This window comes from Lepus europaeus, chromosome 17 (assembly GCF_033115175.1).
Source record: "Lepus europaeus isolate LE1 chromosome 17, mLepTim1.pri, whole genome shotgun sequence".
Classification (NCBI taxonomy): Eukaryota; Metazoa; Chordata; class Mammalia; order Lagomorpha; family Leporidae; genus Lepus; species Lepus europaeus.
In genome coordinates, this window is record NC_084843.1 from 31,955,643 (window position 1) to 31,975,193 (window position 19,551).

General features: G+C 56.1%; 1 protein-coding gene across 1 annotated transcript in view; it reads left to right on the forward strand.

Moving 5' to 3' along the window:
* The window catches only part of SLIT1 (slit guidance ligand 1), a 162,355-nt gene that overhangs the window by 2,449 nt on the left and 140,355 nt on the right, over positions 1-19,551 (forward strand). The window contains exon 2 of the mRNA XM_062213973.1: positions 19,373-19,444. Coding sequence (XP_062069957.1) covers positions 19,373-19,444 — 72 coding nt within the window. The remainder of the gene's footprint in view (positions 1-19,372; positions 19,445-19,551) is intronic.

Genomic DNA, 19,551 nt, shown 5'->3' on the forward strand with positions numbered 1-19,551 from the left:
TTCAGGGCAGGCCACGCGAGAGCCATTTGAAGAGGGAAAGAACGTTCTTTTAGAGCCGTGGTGCGTGCCCAGGCAGACTCCAAATAACTGTGGCAAATGCTCTCTCTAATCAATATGGGTGTCGTGCGGTATCCGAGCCTGCAGCCGCGGCTGCTTCTGCGGCCGTGAAATTTTTATAGACTGCAGCTGCGCATCTGCCTTTGTCCTTGGGGCAGTTTGTGCGGCAGCCTGGGAGCCCCTGCGACTTTATGAGCACAGATTCCATAAGTCCAGGTCCAGGCCTGCCCCCCCCCCCCCCATTCTGGCCCCCTCCACCGAGTGGGAGGAAATTGTCGTTGGTTTGCTGTGGGCGCTTCTGGGAAGAGGTTGTGTCGCCCCAGAGCTGCCAAGGAAATTGCTTCAGCCAGAGGGGCTGCGGGCGGCTGGGCCGGTGGGGAGGAGGTGGTGAAGGCTGCCCTGCAGTGGAAACAATGAGGATGCAGGTGCAGGGAGGCCTGGGTTGCTTCCTGTTCCCAGGGCCGGGGCTCAGAGCCATCTAGCCACGCCACTGGAGTGTCAGTGTTAACTTTCTTTGTCTTCCACTCACAGCCTTTGGCTTTCAGTGGAATTAAGCAAAATTCGGGGAAGGTGTTTGGGACAGCTGCCATCCCATGTCAGAGTACCTGGGTTGGAATCCTGGCTCCTTCACTTCTGATTCCAGCTTCCTGCTAATGCAAACCCTGGGAGGCAGCAGGTGATGGCTCAAGTACTTGGGTCCCTGCCACCCACGTGGGAGACCCGATTTGAGTTCTGGGTTCCTGGCTTCAGCCTGGCCCAGCCTTGGCTGTCAGGGGCACGTGGGGGAGTGAACCAGCAGTTGGAAGGTCTCTGACTCTCTGCCTTTCAAATAAAATGAAAGCAAATTTAAAATCTTTTGGATTAGACTGTTCAGGACAGTGTGACCAGAGTACAGTGTGTGTGGACGTCGCTTCTCCCCTCCGCCCTGGGAATGTGTATCCAGCTGGCCATGGAATCTTTCTTAGGACGCAGAGAGGGGAGAGGTGTCTGCCTGGCCCTCTGACAGATCTCCCAGGGTGGAGAGAGGCAGGTGGGGTCCCTGGGAGGTGGGCCTGCTGGCTGCTGTTTAGCCCCCGGCCAGCACATTCTGCTGGTTGTCAAGTTGTGGGGCCAGTCTTTCTGTCCCTTGCCTCCTGGCCAGTTTGTCTACCTGCCCTAGCTCCATCCATGCTGCGGAGGCCTGGGGAGGCCATGATTTCTGTGGTCCCATTCAACAGGGTTGGGGGGCGGGGAGGGTCACTGCCAAGCGAGACTGCCCAGGAGCGTGATTGGAATTCCAGATCATGATGGGATGATGGCGGTGGCGAGGGAGGTCGGGGGCCGTGTAAGCTGTGGCTGCCACCAGGGCCTGGCTGGCCTGGGCTCTCTGAATATACCTCCATGTGGAGACTGTGCTGTGCGGGGGCGAACAGCTCCTGCTCTCTTAGGCTTTGATACAGTGGCTGGAGCCCTGGGCTTGTGGCTGAATACTGGCATTAGGCTCCATGCAGTCCCTCCACCTGCTTTGAGATCCCATTTCTGTGTGTGTAAAAGGGGCTCAGGGCAGCTCTTCAGGTTGATGGGGACCAGGAGGTGAGAGAATACACGTGGAAGGTGTGGCCCAAGGCGTGGCACATGGCTGGGGTTCAGGCCAGGTTTGAGAAATCCTTTGTGATCCAGACCTTGGGTGATGTTATCATTATTAAAGACTTATGAAAACAAAGACTTATTTAAAGAGTGACAGAGAGAGAGAGAGAAAGAGAGAGAGAGAGCGCGAGCCAGTTATCTTCTATCCAATGGATGACCCCAACTGGCTGAACCCAGGAGCCAGGAGTTACATCTGGGTCTCACATGTGGGTGCAGGGGCCCAAGCAGCTGGGCCGTGCTCTGCTGCTTTCCCAGGCGCATTAGCAGGGAGCTGGATGGGAAGCAGAGTGTCTGTGACCTGAATCGATGCTCATATGGGCTGCTGATGCCACAGGTGGTGGCTTAGCTTGTGGTGTCACCACGCTGGCCCCAGTTAGTACTTGAGGAGCTTAAACTGAAGGTTGGGGGTTCAGGTTGGGCAGAAGAGAACTTGGGAGATAAGGACTTGGGCACCGGCCAGGCTCTCTTGGACCCTGCTCAGAGCATCTTCTCCCCAGTCCCCTCCCTGGGATTTGGGGACAGGGAGCAGGGACCGTGCAGGGTGGCTGGTGGTGATGGTGGCTCTGGGGCCAGATGCCTGGGGTTTTAACTCAACCATTGGGGTTTCCTCATGTGAATATCTGTGCTGTGCCGAGTGAATGGTGCGAACAGACTACACTGTCTTTCTCCCTCGGAGTTGCAGTGCAGCTGGGGACCTGGAGATGAATGACATAATATGAGAAGGGATGAGTGCAAACTGGGCCGAGTGCTCTGGACGAGAACGGGACTTCTGGAGCCCCATCTCCGTGCCCACAAAGTGGGGACGACGCTGGCACCTGGTCAAAGGACGGCGGTGAGGATTAAGTGCGACGATTCTGCTCTCGGAGGAGCGCTTTGCAGCGGGCCCTGCCGACAGCAAGTGCCCAATCCATGCTACTGTTACTATGGTTATTGAGGTGACAGATGATTGCAGGGACACAGAGGGAACCCGGGAGCCCTCCTCGCCCTCCCCCACCAGGCGGCCAAGGGCCGCCCTGCAGCATGTGGGGATGGCTGCCCTTCCCCGGCACGGCCACCCGAGGCTGCCAGCAGGGGCGGCCATGGGCTCCTGGGGCTGGGCGAGGGGCGGCAGGGCCAGGCAGCCCCTGCGTTACTGGGAGCAGACGGGCGCTTGGCTCCGTTGCTGCCTGCAGCTCTGTGCCGGCATTAGCAGCTCGGCAGGGCTCTCCCTTAATGGGATTTTCTTCCCCAATGCTGTCATTATCGCCACACAAATACTTATTACCCAGAGCAGATGACGGCCGGGCCTTGGGCAGTAGCCAGAGAGCTGGGCGGGGGGCGGGGAATTGGCTCCTTGTTTTTTTGACGGAGCCTGCAGCCCCCTCCTCTCCTCTCTGGAACCCAGCCTGTGGCAGGCTCACAGCTGTTGGGCACCTGCCGTGTGCGCAGCTTCGAGAGGGGCTGGAGTGTGGGCCCGAGCCTCTGGGAGCCTGCAGCTGGTTGGGGAGAAAGAAAAACACGTAAGGACGACTTGGGGCCACCGAGCACGGCGGCTGGCAGCACAGGCTTTGGCGCTCGGGTGGCCCCATTTAAGTTCTGGCTCCATCTGCTGCTGCCGGAGAGATCTTGGATTTCCTCATCTGTAAAATGGGGACCATGGCAGCACCTCCCTCTAAGTTCCCGTGGGATAATTCACGTGAATGATGCCTGGCACCCCATCGGTGCAGGGGTGGAGATGAGGGGAGCCTCCAGGTGGGAGTGAGAGGTCGGGGTGGGATGGGATGGGTGGTGGAGTTGATGGTGATGGTGACAGGAGGTACCATTTGGCCTGGGCCTTGAAGGCAGGGGATGACTTAGGTAAGTGGCGGTGAAGTGAGGGTATGGAAATTTGGGGGACGCGCACGCATGTGCGTGCGTGTATGTATTGTGTGTTTTTTGTGTGTAAAACTTTTTATTAAGTTTTTAAAATAATTCAGTGATTTTTAATAATTTTTAGAGTTGTACAAACATCACCACAATCCAATTTTATTACTTACTTTTGATTTTTGTGTATTTTACTTATTTGAAAGTCAGAGACAGGGACAGAAAGTGAGAGAGATCTTCCATCTGCTGGCTCCCCCAGATGATCATGGGAACCAGGGCTGGATCAGCTGGGAGCCAGGAGCCTGGAATCCCATCTGGATCTTCCCACATGTGGCAGGGACCCAGACTCTCTCTCTCTCTCTCTCTCTCTCTCTCTTTTTTTTGACAGAGTTAGACAGTGAGAGAGAGAGACAGAGAGAAAGGTCTTCCTTCCATTGGTTCACCCCTCAAATCACCCTCAAATCCTGGCCGATCCGAAGCCAGGAGCCAGGTGTTTCCTTCTGGTCTCCCATGTGGGTGCAGGGCCCAAGCACCTGGGCCATCCTCCACTGCCTTCCCGGGCCACAGCAGAGAACTGGACTGGAAGAGGAGCAACCGGGACAGAACCGGCGCCCATATGGGATGTTGGTGCCACAGGCGGAGGATTAACCACATGAGCCATGGCACTGGCCCCGGGACCCAGACTCCTGAGCCATCACCTGCTGCCTCCCAGGGTGTGTATCAGCAGGAAGCGGGAATCAGAAACAGAGCTGGGACCCAATCCCAGGCACTCCAGTATGGGATGCGGGTGTCCCAAGTGGCCTTTTAACCACTGTGCCAAACTCCCATCCCCAATTTTAGAGTATTTTCATCACCCAAAAAGGTCCCTTGTGTTCATCGTAATTTTTTAAAAGATTTATTTATTTAGTTTGGAATTCAGAGTTACAACGGAGAGAGAAGGAGAGGCAGAGAGAGAGAGGTCTTCCATCTGCTGGTTTACTCCCCAATTGGCTGCAATGGCCGGAGCTGAGCCAGTCCAAAACCAGGAGCCAGGAGCTTCTTCCGGGTCTCCCTTGCAAGTGCAAGGGTCCAAGGACTTGGACCATCTTCTGCTCTCCCAGACCATAGCAGGGAGTTGGATCGGAAGTGGAGTAGCTGGGACTTGAACTAGCACTCATATGGGATGCTGGCACTGCAGGTGGCAGCTTTACCTGCTACGCCACAGTGCTGGCCCCACATTGTAATTTTTTATTTTATTTGGAACAGAAGAGCTGCGATAAAGTGTCAGGGTCCCTTCCTGTCCTTTATTCAGGTTCAGTTTACAGTTTGTTCTACGTGCTGTATCATGTCACACCCGCACTCACCCACTCATGTAATTCCAGCCCCTCCAAAATGGGTTGGAGACATTGTTAATGTTTTTCCTTTCAACACTTGATGTGTATTTTTTAAGAACAATAAGGCTGTAAGAAATTTTTTTATTTTTAAAATTTATTTTATTTATTTGTTAGGGAGGTACATGCGTACACACACACACACACACATGGTATCTCCCATTTGCTGGTCTGTGCCCCAGGGCCCAGAACACTAGGGGCTGGTCAGACTGAAACCTGGAGCCAGGATCTTCAGCTGTCTCTTGTTGCTTCCCAAGGACATCAGCAGGCACTGGAAGTCAGAGCAGCCTAAACCTAGGCACCACAGGCATCCCAAGCAGTGTCCGCACTGCTCTGCGGGTGCCTGCCCCAAATCAGAAAACTTCACATCGACACCCTTCTGTTGCCAATCCGGAGTTCATGTTCAGAGCACGTTCAGATCCTACCCCCATCCGGAATGCTTTCTGTGGCTGTTTCCCCGATGTCCAGCAGGTGGTCAGAAAGCTCTGGCCTGGATGGAAGCATGCGCCCCTCAGCCTGCTTCCCTTTGCTCTCACCCCCTGGTTACACTCAGGTCTTGCATTTTTAAAAAATTTTAATTTATTTGACAGGTAGAGTTATAGACAGTGAGAGAGAGAGAGAGACAGAGAGAAGGGTCTTCCTTCCATTGGTTCACTCCCCAAATGGCCGCTATGGCTGGCGCTGCGCCGATCTGAAGCCAGGAGCCAGTGCTTCTTCCTGGTCTCCCATGCAGGTGCAGGGGCCCAAGCACTTGGGCCATCTTCTACTGATTTCCAGGCCACAGCAGAGAGTTGGACTGGAAGAGGAGCAACTGGGACTAGAACCGGTGCCCATATGGGATGCCAGTGCTGCAGGCGGAGGATTAACCAAGTGAGCCATGGCGCCGGCCCCAGGTCTTGCATTTTTGCCAGTGGGACCAGAGAAAGGACCCTGGCCCCCATCATGTCAGAGGTTCGTGATGCCAGGTTGTCCCAGCTTCTCCGTGGAAAGGTCACTGTTCTCTTGTTGTTACCAAGTTGCTCTGGGAGAGACTTCGGAGCCACGTGCGCCTGCTGTCACCCTGCTTCCATCCCTGCTCTGTGATCACTTTCGGCTTCCATCCTTTCTTCTCCCTTAGCCAGGCTCTGCTGCAACAGAGCACTTTCCCTTCCCTCCATCTGTTGGTTTGTTTACAGCAGGATGGGTTTGTGGATTATCCTCTCATTCTCTGGGTTTTAATTTGTTACTCTCCTCATTGATCTTGATGTTCAGACTATCTCAGCTTTGGCGGAGGGGAGCCCCTTCAAGCCACTCCGTGGGGGTGCTCCGAGCGCCTGCCCCCCAGGGGTTTTGAGTGGGGAGTGACACGTGCAGGTGGTGTGGTGGGAAATTCCGTTGCCTGGCTTTGGTGTGGAGGGTAAATGGGTGCGGGGAGCCAGCTGGCACTGGGGATGAGCTGGTTATGGTGACTGGTCTCTGGCTCTTCTGGGTCAGGGGATTTGCTGTCATTGCTGTATTGTATTCTGTTTGATTTTTTTACTTTTATTTTAAGATAAGTTTATATATGCAGAAAAGTTGCAAAAAGAGCCCAGAGAGTTCTCATGGATCCCTCAACCAGTCTCCTCTGACATTTGACGTCTCTCCTAGCCATGCATAGGTATTCAAACGGCAGGCTGGGGCCGGCGTTTGGCGCAGCAGTTCAGAGGCTGTGTGGGACGGGATGCCTGCATTCCACACCAGAGTGCTGGCGCAGGTCCATGCTCTGCTTCTGATTCAGCTCTGCTGATGCCCACTGTGGGGAGGCAGCAGATACCTGGACATCGTCACCAGTGTGGGAGACCCGGATTGAGTTCCAAGCTCCTGGCTTCGGCCCTGACTCTTGAGGGAGCCAGCAGATGGAGGCTTTCTGTGTGTGTCCCCTGGCTTTCAAATAAGGTGTAAACTAGGTGTGTGAATGTCTTCGGAGAAGAGACAAACTAGGGAGTGAGCAGCACTGTTGCAGTACTGTCAGCTGAGCGGGAGGCTTGCTTCTCCCACGAACGTCCTCTCTGCTCCAGGACACAATCCAGGGGCCTCGTTGCGTTCTGTGGCCGTGTCTCCTTAGTTTCAACACTTCAATCTGCACTGTTTCTCAGTCTCTTTTTTTTTTTTTTAATTTAATTTTATTTTTATTTTTTGACAGGCGGAGTGGATAGTGAGAGAGAGACAGAGAGAAAGGTCTTCCTTTGCCGTTGGTTCACCCTCCAATGGCCGCTGTGGCCGGCGCATCTCGCCGATCCGAAGCCAGGAGCCAGGTGCTTCTCCTGGTCTCCCATGCGGGTGCAGGGCCCAAGGACCTGGGCCATCCTCCACTGCCTTCCCGGGCCATAGCAGAGAGCTGGCCTGGAAGAGGGGCAACCAGGACAGAATCCGGTGCCCCGACCGGGACTAGAACCCGGTGTGCCAGTGTCGCAAGGCGGAGGATTAGCCTGTTAAGCCACGGTGCCGGCCTCAGTCTCTTTTTAATTGTTATCATATTTTGAAAAGCACTGGTAAGGGGCAGCCGATTAGCCTGCTGTCTGGGATGCTGGTATCCCATGTAAGCCCTGGTTCGAGTCTTGGCTACTCCACTTGCCATGCAGCTCCCTCCTAATGTATCTGGGAAAGCAGCAGAAAATGGCCCAAGTGCTTGGGCCCCTGAACCCACGTGAGAGACCCAGAAGAAGCTCCTGGCTCCTGGCTCTGGCCTGGCCCAGCCCTGGCTGTTATGGCCATTTCGGAAGTGAACCAGCAGATAGGAGACCTTTCTCTGTCTCTCCCTTACTCTCTGTAATCCTGACTTTCAAATAAATAACTAAGTCTTAAAAAAAAAAAAAAAAAAAAGCGCTGGTGAGTTACGTTGTAGAATGCTCTTCAGTTTGGATTCCTCTGGCGTATTTTCATGTTAGATTGGGGCTAGCATTTTCTGTAGGCGTGCCTGTGGTGACCAGCCCTCCCAGTGCTCCTGCTGGGGTGCATGACACAGATGTGTGTTCTTGCTGGTGATGTTAACCTTGATCTCTTGGCGACGAGGGGTCTGCCAGGCTTCTCCACAGCAAAGCCCCTCATTTCTATTTCCTAAATGTTTGGGGTGAGATACTTTGGGACTATGAGATATCCTGTTTGTCCTCAAATTCTCATCTACTAATTTTAATACCCATTAACCAGTCTTGCCTGCAATAATTATTATCCAACTGTGATTTTCTATTCCCCTCATTCCTTCTGCATTTATTAATTGGAATTATTCTCTGAGGAAGAGAATTTTCTTCCCTTTTAATAAGGTGACTTGTTCAATGGAGCCTGTAGCTTTTGACTTCTTGAGGGGAGAGCTCGTCTCGTGTATCGTTGTGTCTCTGTTGCCCGGTGCACGGTTGGTGTTATTATTCAGCTTTCTGTCGCCGGGAGAGGGGAGAGGAGCCACTTGTGAGGCGTGAAGGTTTGTTTTGGCTCATGGTGCTGCAGGTTCTGAGCTCGAGGTTGGGCAGCCCTGTCGGGCTAGGTCTGGTGAGGGTGGCAGCTGGTGATGGAGCACCAGGGGGCAGAGCCACGGGCTCTCCCTCCCCGCCAGGGGGGGTTCTGTTTATAAAGCAATCATGATCCGATCTTGGGGCTCCATCCCATCAACTCAGTCCAGTCTGGTCACTCTCCCAGGCCCCACCTTCAGATGTGACGACTGGATCGAGTCCTGTCCTTAATCCATTAACACAGACTCTGGGGATCAAGGGCTAAACACATGGATCTTCGAGGGTCACCCAAACTGTGATGCAGCTGTAACAGGCCATGCTCAAAATGTATTCAGTGAGTTTTTTTAATCATCCTTTTGTTTTAAAAGATTAATTTAATTTATTTAAAAGGAAGAGTTAGAGAGAGAGAGAGGCCGGCGCCGTGGCTGGCTCACTTGGTTAATCCACCTGTGGCGCCGGCATCCCATATGGGCACCGGTTCTAGTCCTGGTTGCTCCTCTTCCAGTCCAGCTCTCTGCTGTGGCCCAGGAGGGCAGTGGAGGATGGCCCAAGTGCTTGGGTCCCTGACCTGCATGGGAGACCAGGAGGAAGCACTTGGCTCCTGGCTTTGGATCGGCTCAGTGTGCCGGCCGTGGCGGCCATTTGGGGAGTGAACCAACGGAAGGAAGACCTTTCTCTCTGACTCTCTCTCTCAGTGTCTAACTCTGCCTGTCAAATTAAAAAAAAAAAAAAAAAAGAGGGAGAGAGAGACAGAGAGGTGTTTTCATCTGCTGGTTCACTCCCCAAATGGCTGCAACGGCTGGGGCTGTGCCAGGTCGAAGCCAGGAGCCAGGAGCTTCGTCTGGGTCTCCCACATGGGAACAGGGGCCCAAGTACTTGGGCCACCCTCTGCTGCTTTCCCAGGAGCATTAGCAGGGAACTGGATTGGAAGTGGAGCAGCCGGGGCAGGAACTGGTGACCATATGGGATGCTGGGTGCTGCAGGCTGTAGCTTTACCTGCTATGCCACAGCACCAGCCCTGAGTTCTTATTCAGTCTTTGTCCACATTAGAGATTCTGAGGCTGGCGCCGCGGCTCAATAGGCTAATCCTCCACCTTGCGACACCGGCACACCGGGTTCTAGTCCTGGTCAGGGCACTGGTTCTGTCCCGGTTGCCCCTCTTCCAGGCCAGCTCTCTGCTGTGGCCCCGGGAAGGCAGTGGAGGATGGCCCAAGTCCTTGGGCCCTGCACCCGCATGGGAGACCAGGAGAAGCACCTGGCTCCTGCTTTCGGATCAGCAAGATGCGCCGGCCGCAGCGGCCATTGGAGGGTGAACCAATGGCAAAAGGAAGACCTTTCTCTCTCTCTCTCACTGTCCACTCTGCCTGTCAAAAAAAAAAAAATTAAAAAAAAAAAAATAGAGATTCTGACCTTTGCTTTAGAATCATTGCTGTGGGCCCACTAGTGGTTGAGACTGTGTCACCCTCCGTGGCCGGGGACTTGGCAGTCGGGGCCGAGTGGAGGAGCTGAGACGAGGAGATGGTCCTGGATTATCTGGGTGGGCCCAGTATCATCACAGGGCCCCTGTGAGGGGCAGGGGAGGTCAGAGCTGCAGCGGGACAGGTGACGAGAGGGGGGTGAGGAAGAGGCCACGGGCCCAGGAACCAGCCCGTGGAAACCGAGAAAGGCAACGGAGTGCCTCGCTGGTGACAGTGTCTGGGAGGGAACTCGGCTCTGCTGGCCCCTGCACGTGAGCTGCGAGAGGCGGACACTGGACTTGTGGCCTGCAGCACAACCGTAAGCTGAGTCCGGCGGTCGTCGGCAGCCCCGGCCGCTGTGGGGTGCGTGCTCGTTTGCTACAGCAGCCACAGGCTCTACTGCAGCCGTCACAGAGGCCGAGGCTCACGAGGGAGCGGGCCGTGCGGGGACAGCAGTGCCTGAGAGCAAGCGGGGGCCCTGGAGGGGGCCCAGAGGTGGGGCTGGGAGAATGGGCTTGTGGCGGAGTGAAGCTGAGCTGAGCCCTGGAGTCAGACGTGCCAGGGCTCGATGTGACACACATGGCCTCTCCCAGGCCTCTCCCAGAGCTGCTCTTCTGTGGCTGCTTGGCAAAGGCGATTCCAGGGGGTGCCCAGAACACAACGTGGGAAGCCGTGTGATGCTGGGGTGTCCTGGTGAAGGAAGGACTTCCTCTGAGGAGCCCCAAGGACCGCCCTTCGCCTCCACCTGCATCATGGGGGCAGGAGGAAGGGGCGTGACAATGGAGGGGCTCGTGCCCTGCTCTTTGCACACGGGAGCTCAGGCTGAATAACCTTTGTGGATTCCAATGTGGGCCAAGCAGTTGTTGTAAAGGCACACAGGGAGCTGGGAGAAGGAGAGCAGGGCCAGTGCTGTGGGGAGTGCTCTGTCTGAGGATGAGGTTAGGGGACAGGGTCACTGTCGAGGCCAGGACAAGTGGAAGGTGGGAGGTGCGGGGGTGGGGCATGGAGGAGGTCGTGAGGAAGTTTGCCAAGAAGATAGGTGCAGAGAGCGCCCCCTGCAGGGTGGGAGGCGGTTGGACACGGGTCCCCAGTGAGCAGGGGCAGGAGCCAGTGGAGGGGATGGGGCAAACTGTGGGAGGGAGGGAGCCAGTGCCAGTGGGGCATGTGGGAAAGGGAGCGTTGGCTGTGGCCAGGGACAGAGGAGGCAGGGAGAGGTGAGTGGGGCTTGGGATGATGTCTGTGGTCACCGCTGCCTTGCACTGGGAGTGATGTGTTTTGCCTGTGTCCCCTCTCTTACTCGATGTCAGCCCTGGGAGAGGGTACGGTGTAACCTTATTTTCTTTTTTTACAGGCAGAGTTAGACAGTGAGAGAGAGAGAGAGAGACAGAGAGAAAGGTCTTCCTTCCATTGGTTCACTCCCCAAGTGGCCGTTACGGTCGGTGCACTGTGCCGATCCGAAGCCAGGAGCCAGGTGCTTCTCCTGGTCTCCCATGCGGGTACAGTGCTCAAGCACTTGGGCCATCCTCCACTGCCCTCCTGGGCCACAGCAGAGAGCTGGACTGGAAGAGGAGCAACCAGGACAGAACCGGCACCCCAACCGGGACTAGAACCCTGGGTGCTGGCACCGCAGGCAGAGGCTTAGCCTAGTGAGCCACGCGCTACCCTTATTTTCTAGAGGAGCAAGTTCAGCAAGGTGGGGCCATCCACCCGGGGCAGACCTCTCAGGGCTGCTGCTCAGTGGGGAGCTGAGTCTCTGGTCTCCACTGGTCTTCAGTGTGACTGCCACCTATGCATCTTAATAAGGCCTGGCTTCATTCCTCCGTTCATTCGTTCATTCATCAGACCCTCCTGGAGCACCTGCTTGGGAGTGCACAGCATTGGGGCCATACAGGCACAGTGGCCACGAAGCCTGCCTGCACGCGCTGAGGGGCGGGCCATAGTTGCAGGCTGGTGTGGGGAGTGGGGTGTATGGTGGGGGGTGGAGGGCAGTGAGCAGAATTGGGGGGCTGCAGGGAGGTGGTGTTGCAGACTGAGGTCAGCTGCAGGGCGTTGGTGAGTGGTAACTTCGCGGGGCTGGGGGTGAGAGGGAGGAGCAGACAGGCAGTAGGCATGGAGTTCTGGAATTCTGCTGCTGTCAAGGACTCTGGCCTCAGGGCTGTGGCTTTGCGGCCGACCCCAGATCTGGAAGGGGCTGAGCAGGAGCAAGGCAGGCCTCAGGACAGGATGTGCTGAGTTGGGGTTAAGAGCTGGGCCCTCACGCCCACGAGGACGGCTACTATTAAAAAACCCAAACCTGAATATAGCAAGTGTTGTTGGTGGTGGGGGGTTGTGGAGAGTTGAGAGCCGTGTGCACTGCCGTGTGAGTGTGAAATGGTCCATCTGTTGTGGAGGACAGTATGGGCGCTTCAGGAATGAAGCGTGGACTGCCTGTGGTCCCGCGGCTGCGTCTCTGGGCATGGACGTCAGCACAGCCGCACTCTTGGCAGTGTTGTTCACCGCAGCCAGCGCCTGATGAGGAAGGGATGAGTAGGCAAATGTGGCGCATGCCTGCAGTGGCGCGAGCATCTGAGTCCCTGCCACCCATGTGGAGGACCCGGCGGAGCTGGTGTTGGCCTGGCTCAGCCCTGGCTGGTACGGGCACTTGGGGGGTGAACCAGCAGGTGAGAAATCTCGGTGTGCCTGTCTCTTTCTCTCTCTTTGTATTTCAAATAAATTTTTCTTTTTCTTTCTTTCTTTCTTTTTTTTTTTTTTTTTTGACAGGCAGAGTTAGTGAGAGAGAGAGAGACAGAGAGAAAGGTCTTCCTTTTCCGTTGGTTCACCCCCAAAATTGCTGCTGCGCTGATCCGAAGCCAGGAGCCAGGTGCTTCTCCTGGTCTCCCATGCGGGTGCAGGCCCCAAGCACTTGGACCATCCTCTACTGTCTTCCTGGGCCACAGCAGAGAGCTGGACTGGAAGAGGAGCAACCAGGACAGAACCGGCGCCCCGACCAGGACTAGAACCCGGGATGCTGGCGCCACAGGCAGAGGATTAGCCTAGTGAGCCACGGCGCCAACCCTCAAATAAATTTTTCAAAAAGAGGGAATGAGAGAGCTGGGGAAAAGCTAGGCTTCCACCCCATGGGCCAGGGCCCCACAGGCCCCTGTGCTCTGGGGGCCGTTCTTGGCCTTCCTGGGGGCAGCCTCCAGCTCACCCTGCTGGGCTCAGATCTCTGGGGCTTCACAGGGCCCCTGGCCCCTGGCTGCGGCCTGCAGCTCTGCTCAGGGTCCCTGTCTGTGGCCCAGTCCTTCCAGGCCAGCCACGGAGCGCCAGGCTGTGTACCTCGCACCTGACCCACTGCTTCAGTCAGATCGTGGTCTCTGCTCTCACTGGCCACCTGCTGGACAGCTTTGCTCTGCGGATGGGAGTGACACTGGAGAGATGCCGTGTCCCCCGAGGCCTCAGGATGTCTGGGTGTTGCTGGGCTGGGACTGTAAGGTCTGAGCTGTGCTGCTGGATGTGGAGCCCCCTGGCCCGGCTCCCCAGCTCTGCCTCTGCCTCTCTAGGCTCATCCATAGGATGATGCAGCGACTCCCACCCAGGGTGTTGGTGAGAATCACGGGGAGCTAGTGTCAGTGTAGTGAGGGCAGTGAAGCCCACGGAAGGCTTCCCCCCGTGCACCTGCTGCTTGGAGTCTCCTGAGGCCCAGGGAGGCTGGAGCAGGAGGGAGACCGCCCGCCTTCATTTCCTCCTGAGGGTGTCGGGAAAGGCCCAGCTCTCCTGCTTGGCAGCTGAACCCTGAGGGCGCCATTGCCTGGCTCCTGTAGGACTCACAGGTGGGGGCAGAAGAATCTGGAAGGGAGGAAGTGGTTGTAACAGGGCAGCAGCCTCCAGGTGTGGGACTTTTTCTAGGATGATATCCTTTTGAGAAGAGCACTTATCAGTCTGCTTTTTGGAGTGGGGGAGCAGGAAACATGGAAGATGCAGGCAACCCAGTGCTGAATGAAATATGTCAATTAAAAATATTTGAAGGGCATCGAGAGAGAGAGAGAAAGAGAGAGAGAGAGAGAGACAGACAGAGACAGAGAGAGAGATGGAGAGGAAGAGATATTTTCCATCTGCTGCTTCAGAAATGCTGACAGTAGCTGGGGCTGGGCCAGGCTGAAGCTAGGAGCTAGGAACTCAATCCAGGCCTCCCTTGTGGGTGGCAGGGACCCAAGTACTGAGCCATCACCTGCTGCCTCCCTGGGTGCACATCAACAGGAAACTGAAACTGGGAGCAGAGCCAAGACTATGGATGCAGGTGCCCCAAGTGTTGTCTTAACCGCTGTGCCAAACACCTGTCCCTGACATACGCCAATCTTCATGCAAATTCATCCGCGCAGTCAAGAAACATGGAAACACTGGTCACGTGCCATGTACTGTGTCAGGCCTGGAGTGCAATACTGAGAAAAAGCCAACGCTGTCTGTTTTCTCAAGGAGCTTCTAATCCCATCTAGGGACTGAGACATCAAAGAGCCCCCAAGTTCACATGAAATTGCCCCCGCTTTGTGCCACAGAGGAGAGGGTCGGAGCGCTCTGCAGGCCTGGATCAGGAAGGCTTATCCATGAAAGGCTTATCCATAAGAGGCCGGGGTGGGCTAGGCAGACAGGAAGGAGGGAGGGCCTGGCAAGTTCAAGGGCCCTGCCACAGGAGGGAGTGGGGCAGAGGAGCGGCGGATCGGTGGGGACAGGGCAGAACACGCCGGAACTTGCGGTTCACACTAAGGAGATTTTTGTCTTGATTCCAAGAGCCATGGGGACTCATTGAAGGGTTTAAGTGGGGAGTGACATGATCAGATTTGCATCTTGAAAAGACCACTCTGGCTGAGGCCTGGAGAGCAGATTGGAGGGGAGCCAGAGTGACTGTGGTGAGCCCTTTCGGGGGCTCTGCAGGGCTCCAGGTCAGAGTGGGGCCCGTCTGCAGGTGGGGGGGGGGGGCCTATGTGGACTCCTTTCTCACGTCTGGGCAGTGGCTGCAGAGGGAAATTCTTTCTTCCTCCAGCTCTCTGGTCCGCCTCTGCAGACATTCAGCAATGTGGGTTCGGCCAGGCCAAGATTTCAAAGGAAAGCACAGGGCGGCACAGCTCTCGAGCCTGGGAGACCTGGCTCCTTTACCGGGAGTGTGTGTGTGCATGGTCAGTTGTGGGGGACCTCACAGGACAGGGCTTGGTTTTAGGAGTACAGCTGAGCTCTCCTCCCCCACCCCGTTGCCACTGCTATGGGGACGTTCTTAGCCCCCAGGGAACAGGAGCCCCCGCACACCCCTCCGGGCCCAGGGCGGCCATTCCTGCCTTCTGGGGAGGTCCCGGCATCCTTTGCTTCATCACAGCCACCCAGATGCTGGGGGGCAAGTTCTTGTCTCCTACGAGGACTGGAGGAATCCTCATGAGCTCTGCTTTCCCCTTGGTGACATTGCGTGGTTGACGCTCTCCACAATCTGTCACCGGGCCTGCCCAGGAGTGCATGCAAGTCAGGGCCGTCCACGCAGGGGGTGCCTGCCCTCTTGGGGAGAGGGATGGCTGTGTACACATCGCTGGTGGAGGAAGAGCCACCTCAGGGGTCTCCCGTAGTATTTATCGTCTTGGGGCGGCTCCTCCATGCCCAGTCTGGCCCTGCTCCGGGCGCCCCCTCCTGGTGGAACGGGCAGTACTGAGGTTAGAGTGGTGTGCTGGCCACCGCTCTCGGTGTTGAGAAATGTTAAGTCAGGGTCCGGCGTAGTGACGCCAGCACCCCATTTCGTAGTGCCACTTCGTGTCCCGGCTGCTCCACTTCTGATCCAGCTCCCTGCTAATGTGCCTGGGAAAGCAGCTGGAGATGGCTCAAGTACTTGGGCGCCTGCCACCTATGCAGGAGACCTGTATAGAGTTCCTGGCTCCAGGCTTTGGCCTGGACTAGCTTGGCCATTTGGGGAGTGAAAAGGTAGATGGAAGATCTCTCTCTCTGTCATTCTGCCTTTCAAATAAATTAAATAAATAAATCTTAAAAAGAAAGGGAGATGAAGTCGTGGAAGCTTCATTGAAACTCACTGCATCTCTGCAAGGTGGGTGCCATGGTCCTCGTTTTAGAAACGGGGAAACCAAGGCCCGGGAATATTTGCTGAGTCATCTCCCCCATATAGGAATTTTGGCCAAAGGATATGGACTGGAGAGAGAACGTTCTAGAATAGGAAGGGGGCTTTTTTTCTGAGTGATGGGATTCTCTTGTGATTTTCATTTCTTCTTTGGGAAATTGAAAAAAGTCAGGAGTGTGCATATATCACTCTACTTTTAAATGTGACAACTTGAATCTTATGTTGGCTTATAAAAATATAGATGCCTTTAAAAGCATTCAAGTAATGCAGAAAAGTCAAAAAAGAAAAAAGAAACTGCAGTCACCTCGAGTCTCACAGTTTTGCAGCTGTGGCCGTTAATACGTGCACACAGTTCGTTGAGTGCACACACCTGTGTAAGTGCGTGTGCACGTGTATTTGCGTGTGTGTGCACATGGGTTTGCCTGGGAGCTCATAGAATGCAATGCTGTCTCATGACCCTTTTTCCACCCTCTGGGTCATGGGCAGCTTTCCTTGTCGGAGCGAACAGATCTAGACCGTGTTAAATGGCTGCACGGCGTTCTGTCTCCTGAAGGTGCTGAATTCAATGAGCAGTGCCCTGCTGATGTCCATTTAAGTTGCTTTCCATGTGCTCTCTTAAAACCAAACTGACGTATGTTTCTAACAAGGAAAAATGAAACAACGGAGGACAGGCGTAGGCCTCGCGGTTAGACGCTGGGTAGGGTGCGCTTGTCCCACGTTGGAGCACCTTGGCTTCATCGTTGGCTCTGGCTCTTGACCCCAGCTTTCCACAAAACCAGACCCCAGAGACGTGGTGGTGGCTCAAGTAACTGGGTCCCTGCACCCACACAGGAGATGGGGATGCAGCTCCTGGCTGCCGGCTGTGGCCTGGCCCAGCCCCAGCTGCTGCAGGCATTTGGGGGGTGAACCAGAGGATGGGAGCACTCTCTTTGCTATCTCTCCGTCTGTTTCTGTCTCTCAGTTCATTCATTGATTAGTCGAAAGCACAACCACCCAAAGTGCCTTGCAGTTTTGGGGTTGGGGAAGGGAGCTTCCCAGGATGGTCTCAGGGCTTGGTGACAGCAGCTGTGCCGCGGAGGAACCGCTCCCTTGTGGGGGAGCCCAGGTGAGGCTGTTTCCGGGAGGGGTGGTCATGCTTAGAAGAGCTCGCCTCTTCCAGGAATGCTGGAATCGGCTCAGCCTGGCTTCTGGACCCAGCGCCTGAGAGCCCATTAGAAAAGAGGCAGGGCAGGGACCCAGCATCTCTAGCCACTTCCACGCACCAGGAGACAGGCCCAGGGCACATGCAAGGTGAACAAGGTGGGGAACGGCTGCTGGGCTCATCAGTATGGAGACCCGGCCTGGCCTGGTAGGAAAAGCTGGGGCCCCAGGGGCAGACGGCATGGGTTCTGACATTTATGGGGTGGGGGTAGGGGCACTTGTTCTCACGCCGCCGCTCTGCCCTCACCTGTAAGACAGGCGCAAGAGAGGCTTGCGCTGTGGCGTAGCGGGTAAAGCCACTGTCTGCAGTGCTGGCATCCAACATGGGCGCTGGTTCAAGTCCTGGCTGATCCACTTCTGGTCCAGCTCCCTGCTATGGCCTGGGAAAACAGTGAAGGGTGGCCCAGATCCTTGGGCCCCTGCATCCACATGGGAGACCTGGAAGAAGCTCCTGGCTCCTGGCTCCTGGCTTCAGATCGGCCCAGCTCTGGCCATTGCAACCATTTGATCAGTGGACCAGCAGATAGGGGAGTCTCTCTGTGCCTCTACCTCTGCCTCTCTATAACTCAGCCTTTCAAATAAATAGATAAATCTTAAAAAAAAAAAAAAGGGCGCAAGAACTACTTCCCAGCCCCTGTGAGGATGCCCAATCCTGCAGTGTGTGGGCACTAATAACATACACTGGTCTTTTAAAAATATTTTTAAAAATTAATTAGTTAATTTATGGTGGGGAGAGATCTCATTTGCTGGTTTGCTACCCCAGTGCCTGCAACATCTGGGGCTGGGTGGAAGCCGGGAGCCAAGAGCTCAATCCAAGTCTCTCCCATAGGTGGCAGGGACCCAACTACCTGAGCCATCACTGCTGCCTCCCAGGGTCTGGGGCTGGGAGCAGGAGCTGAGCGATTGAACCCAGGCACTGCAACAGGGGCTGTGGCGCCTTAACTGTACCTTGACCGCTAGGGCGAGTGCCTGCCCCAGGCTGTTGGCCTCAGTGAAGCACCTGCCGAACGCCACCTGAGCCAGACACACTTCCTGCACACTGTGGGGACAGGGGCTTGTTTCCAGTGCGGTTTGGACTTGAGACGGGCTTGTGGTTGTGCCTGGATCTTTGGACCAAAGTTGGTGAAGTGAGAGGCCAGGGCTGCGGGTGGCCAGGGTATGTGTATGTGCCTGTGTGTGTGCCTGTGTGTGTGTGCATGTGTGTGTGTGTATGAGGGGGAGGATTTGGGTTGTTACAGAGCACATAAGTGACTATGACAGTGATGAGAAAGCTTGGGAGGTGTCCCCGAGATTAGAGGTCGGAGGGGACAGCTAGGGACAGAGCCAGGCCTGGGAGAGGTTTGGCTGTGTGTGAGTCCGTGGAAGGACTTGCTGGGATGTGGAGCTGTCTTGCCCCTTGGGTGTCCTGTGTGCCTTTCCCAGGCTGACAAAGCTTCTTGAGAGGGGGCGAGGTCCCTGGGAGGCGGGGCGCTGGGGCCAGTGGCCTCTGAGGCAGGGTCCTTGCCCAAGGCCCAGGAGGCTGTCGGGGAGTGCCCATGGTGGAGAGCAGGTGTAGCCTGGACGGGAGGACGGGCCCAGATAATAGAGAGGAAGAGCCGCTGCGGACCTGGCCCTGGGGTGGGCCGGAGGGTGGGCGCTGCTGGGCTGGTGGGGTCCTCGCTGGCTCCCTGCTTGCTTCCAGGCCCTCTGGGATCCACACCCCTCCCCCCAATCCTGCTTCCTCTGCGCCCGCCTCAGCCTGTCTACTGTCCCCACCCCAGCTCCAGGCTGACTCTGGGTGGTCTCCCCTGGGACACTGCTGGGCAGCTCTTCGTGGTCCTTTGGGCCTCGGCTTGTCTCGTCTCCTCAGTTCCCTTAAACAGCTTGGGCCCCCCTACTCTCTCACACTCAGAATAGAGACACCTTGCAGGGGCGGTGCCACTGGACAATGGCATCCAGTGTCCCTAGTGGGGCCCTTTGCCAGGCAGCTGTGCTTTTTTGACGAGCAAATGGGGAACCTATGAGGCAGAGACAGTGGCTGGCCCCATTTTATAGGTGAGAAAACTGAGGTGCAGCAGGAGTTCCACCTGGATGGGCTCTCTCATTGGCCAGTGCCCACTTTCCTTCCTTGCCTGCTTTGACATAGATCTGGCTGTCAGGGGCTCAGCTGGAAGCCCCAGCCCCACCTGGAGTGGGGGGCAGGGATGGGCTGGCTGGAGCCAGGTAGAGCGGGCTCTGGAGCTCAGCCTGGCCCGGCCGTCCCTCCACCTCCGTTTTTCTCCTTCTCCCCAGGGAACTCAATGGCAACAACATCACCCGGATCCACAAGAACGACTTCGCGGGCCTCAAGCAGCTGCGGGTGCTGTGAGTAGGGGGTGCTGCCCCGGCCGTGACCTCCCTCCTGCTTCCGCCCCTGGTGGTGGCCATGGGTGTGGCTCAGCAGGGCCCTGGCTGCAGGTTGTAGGGCTGCG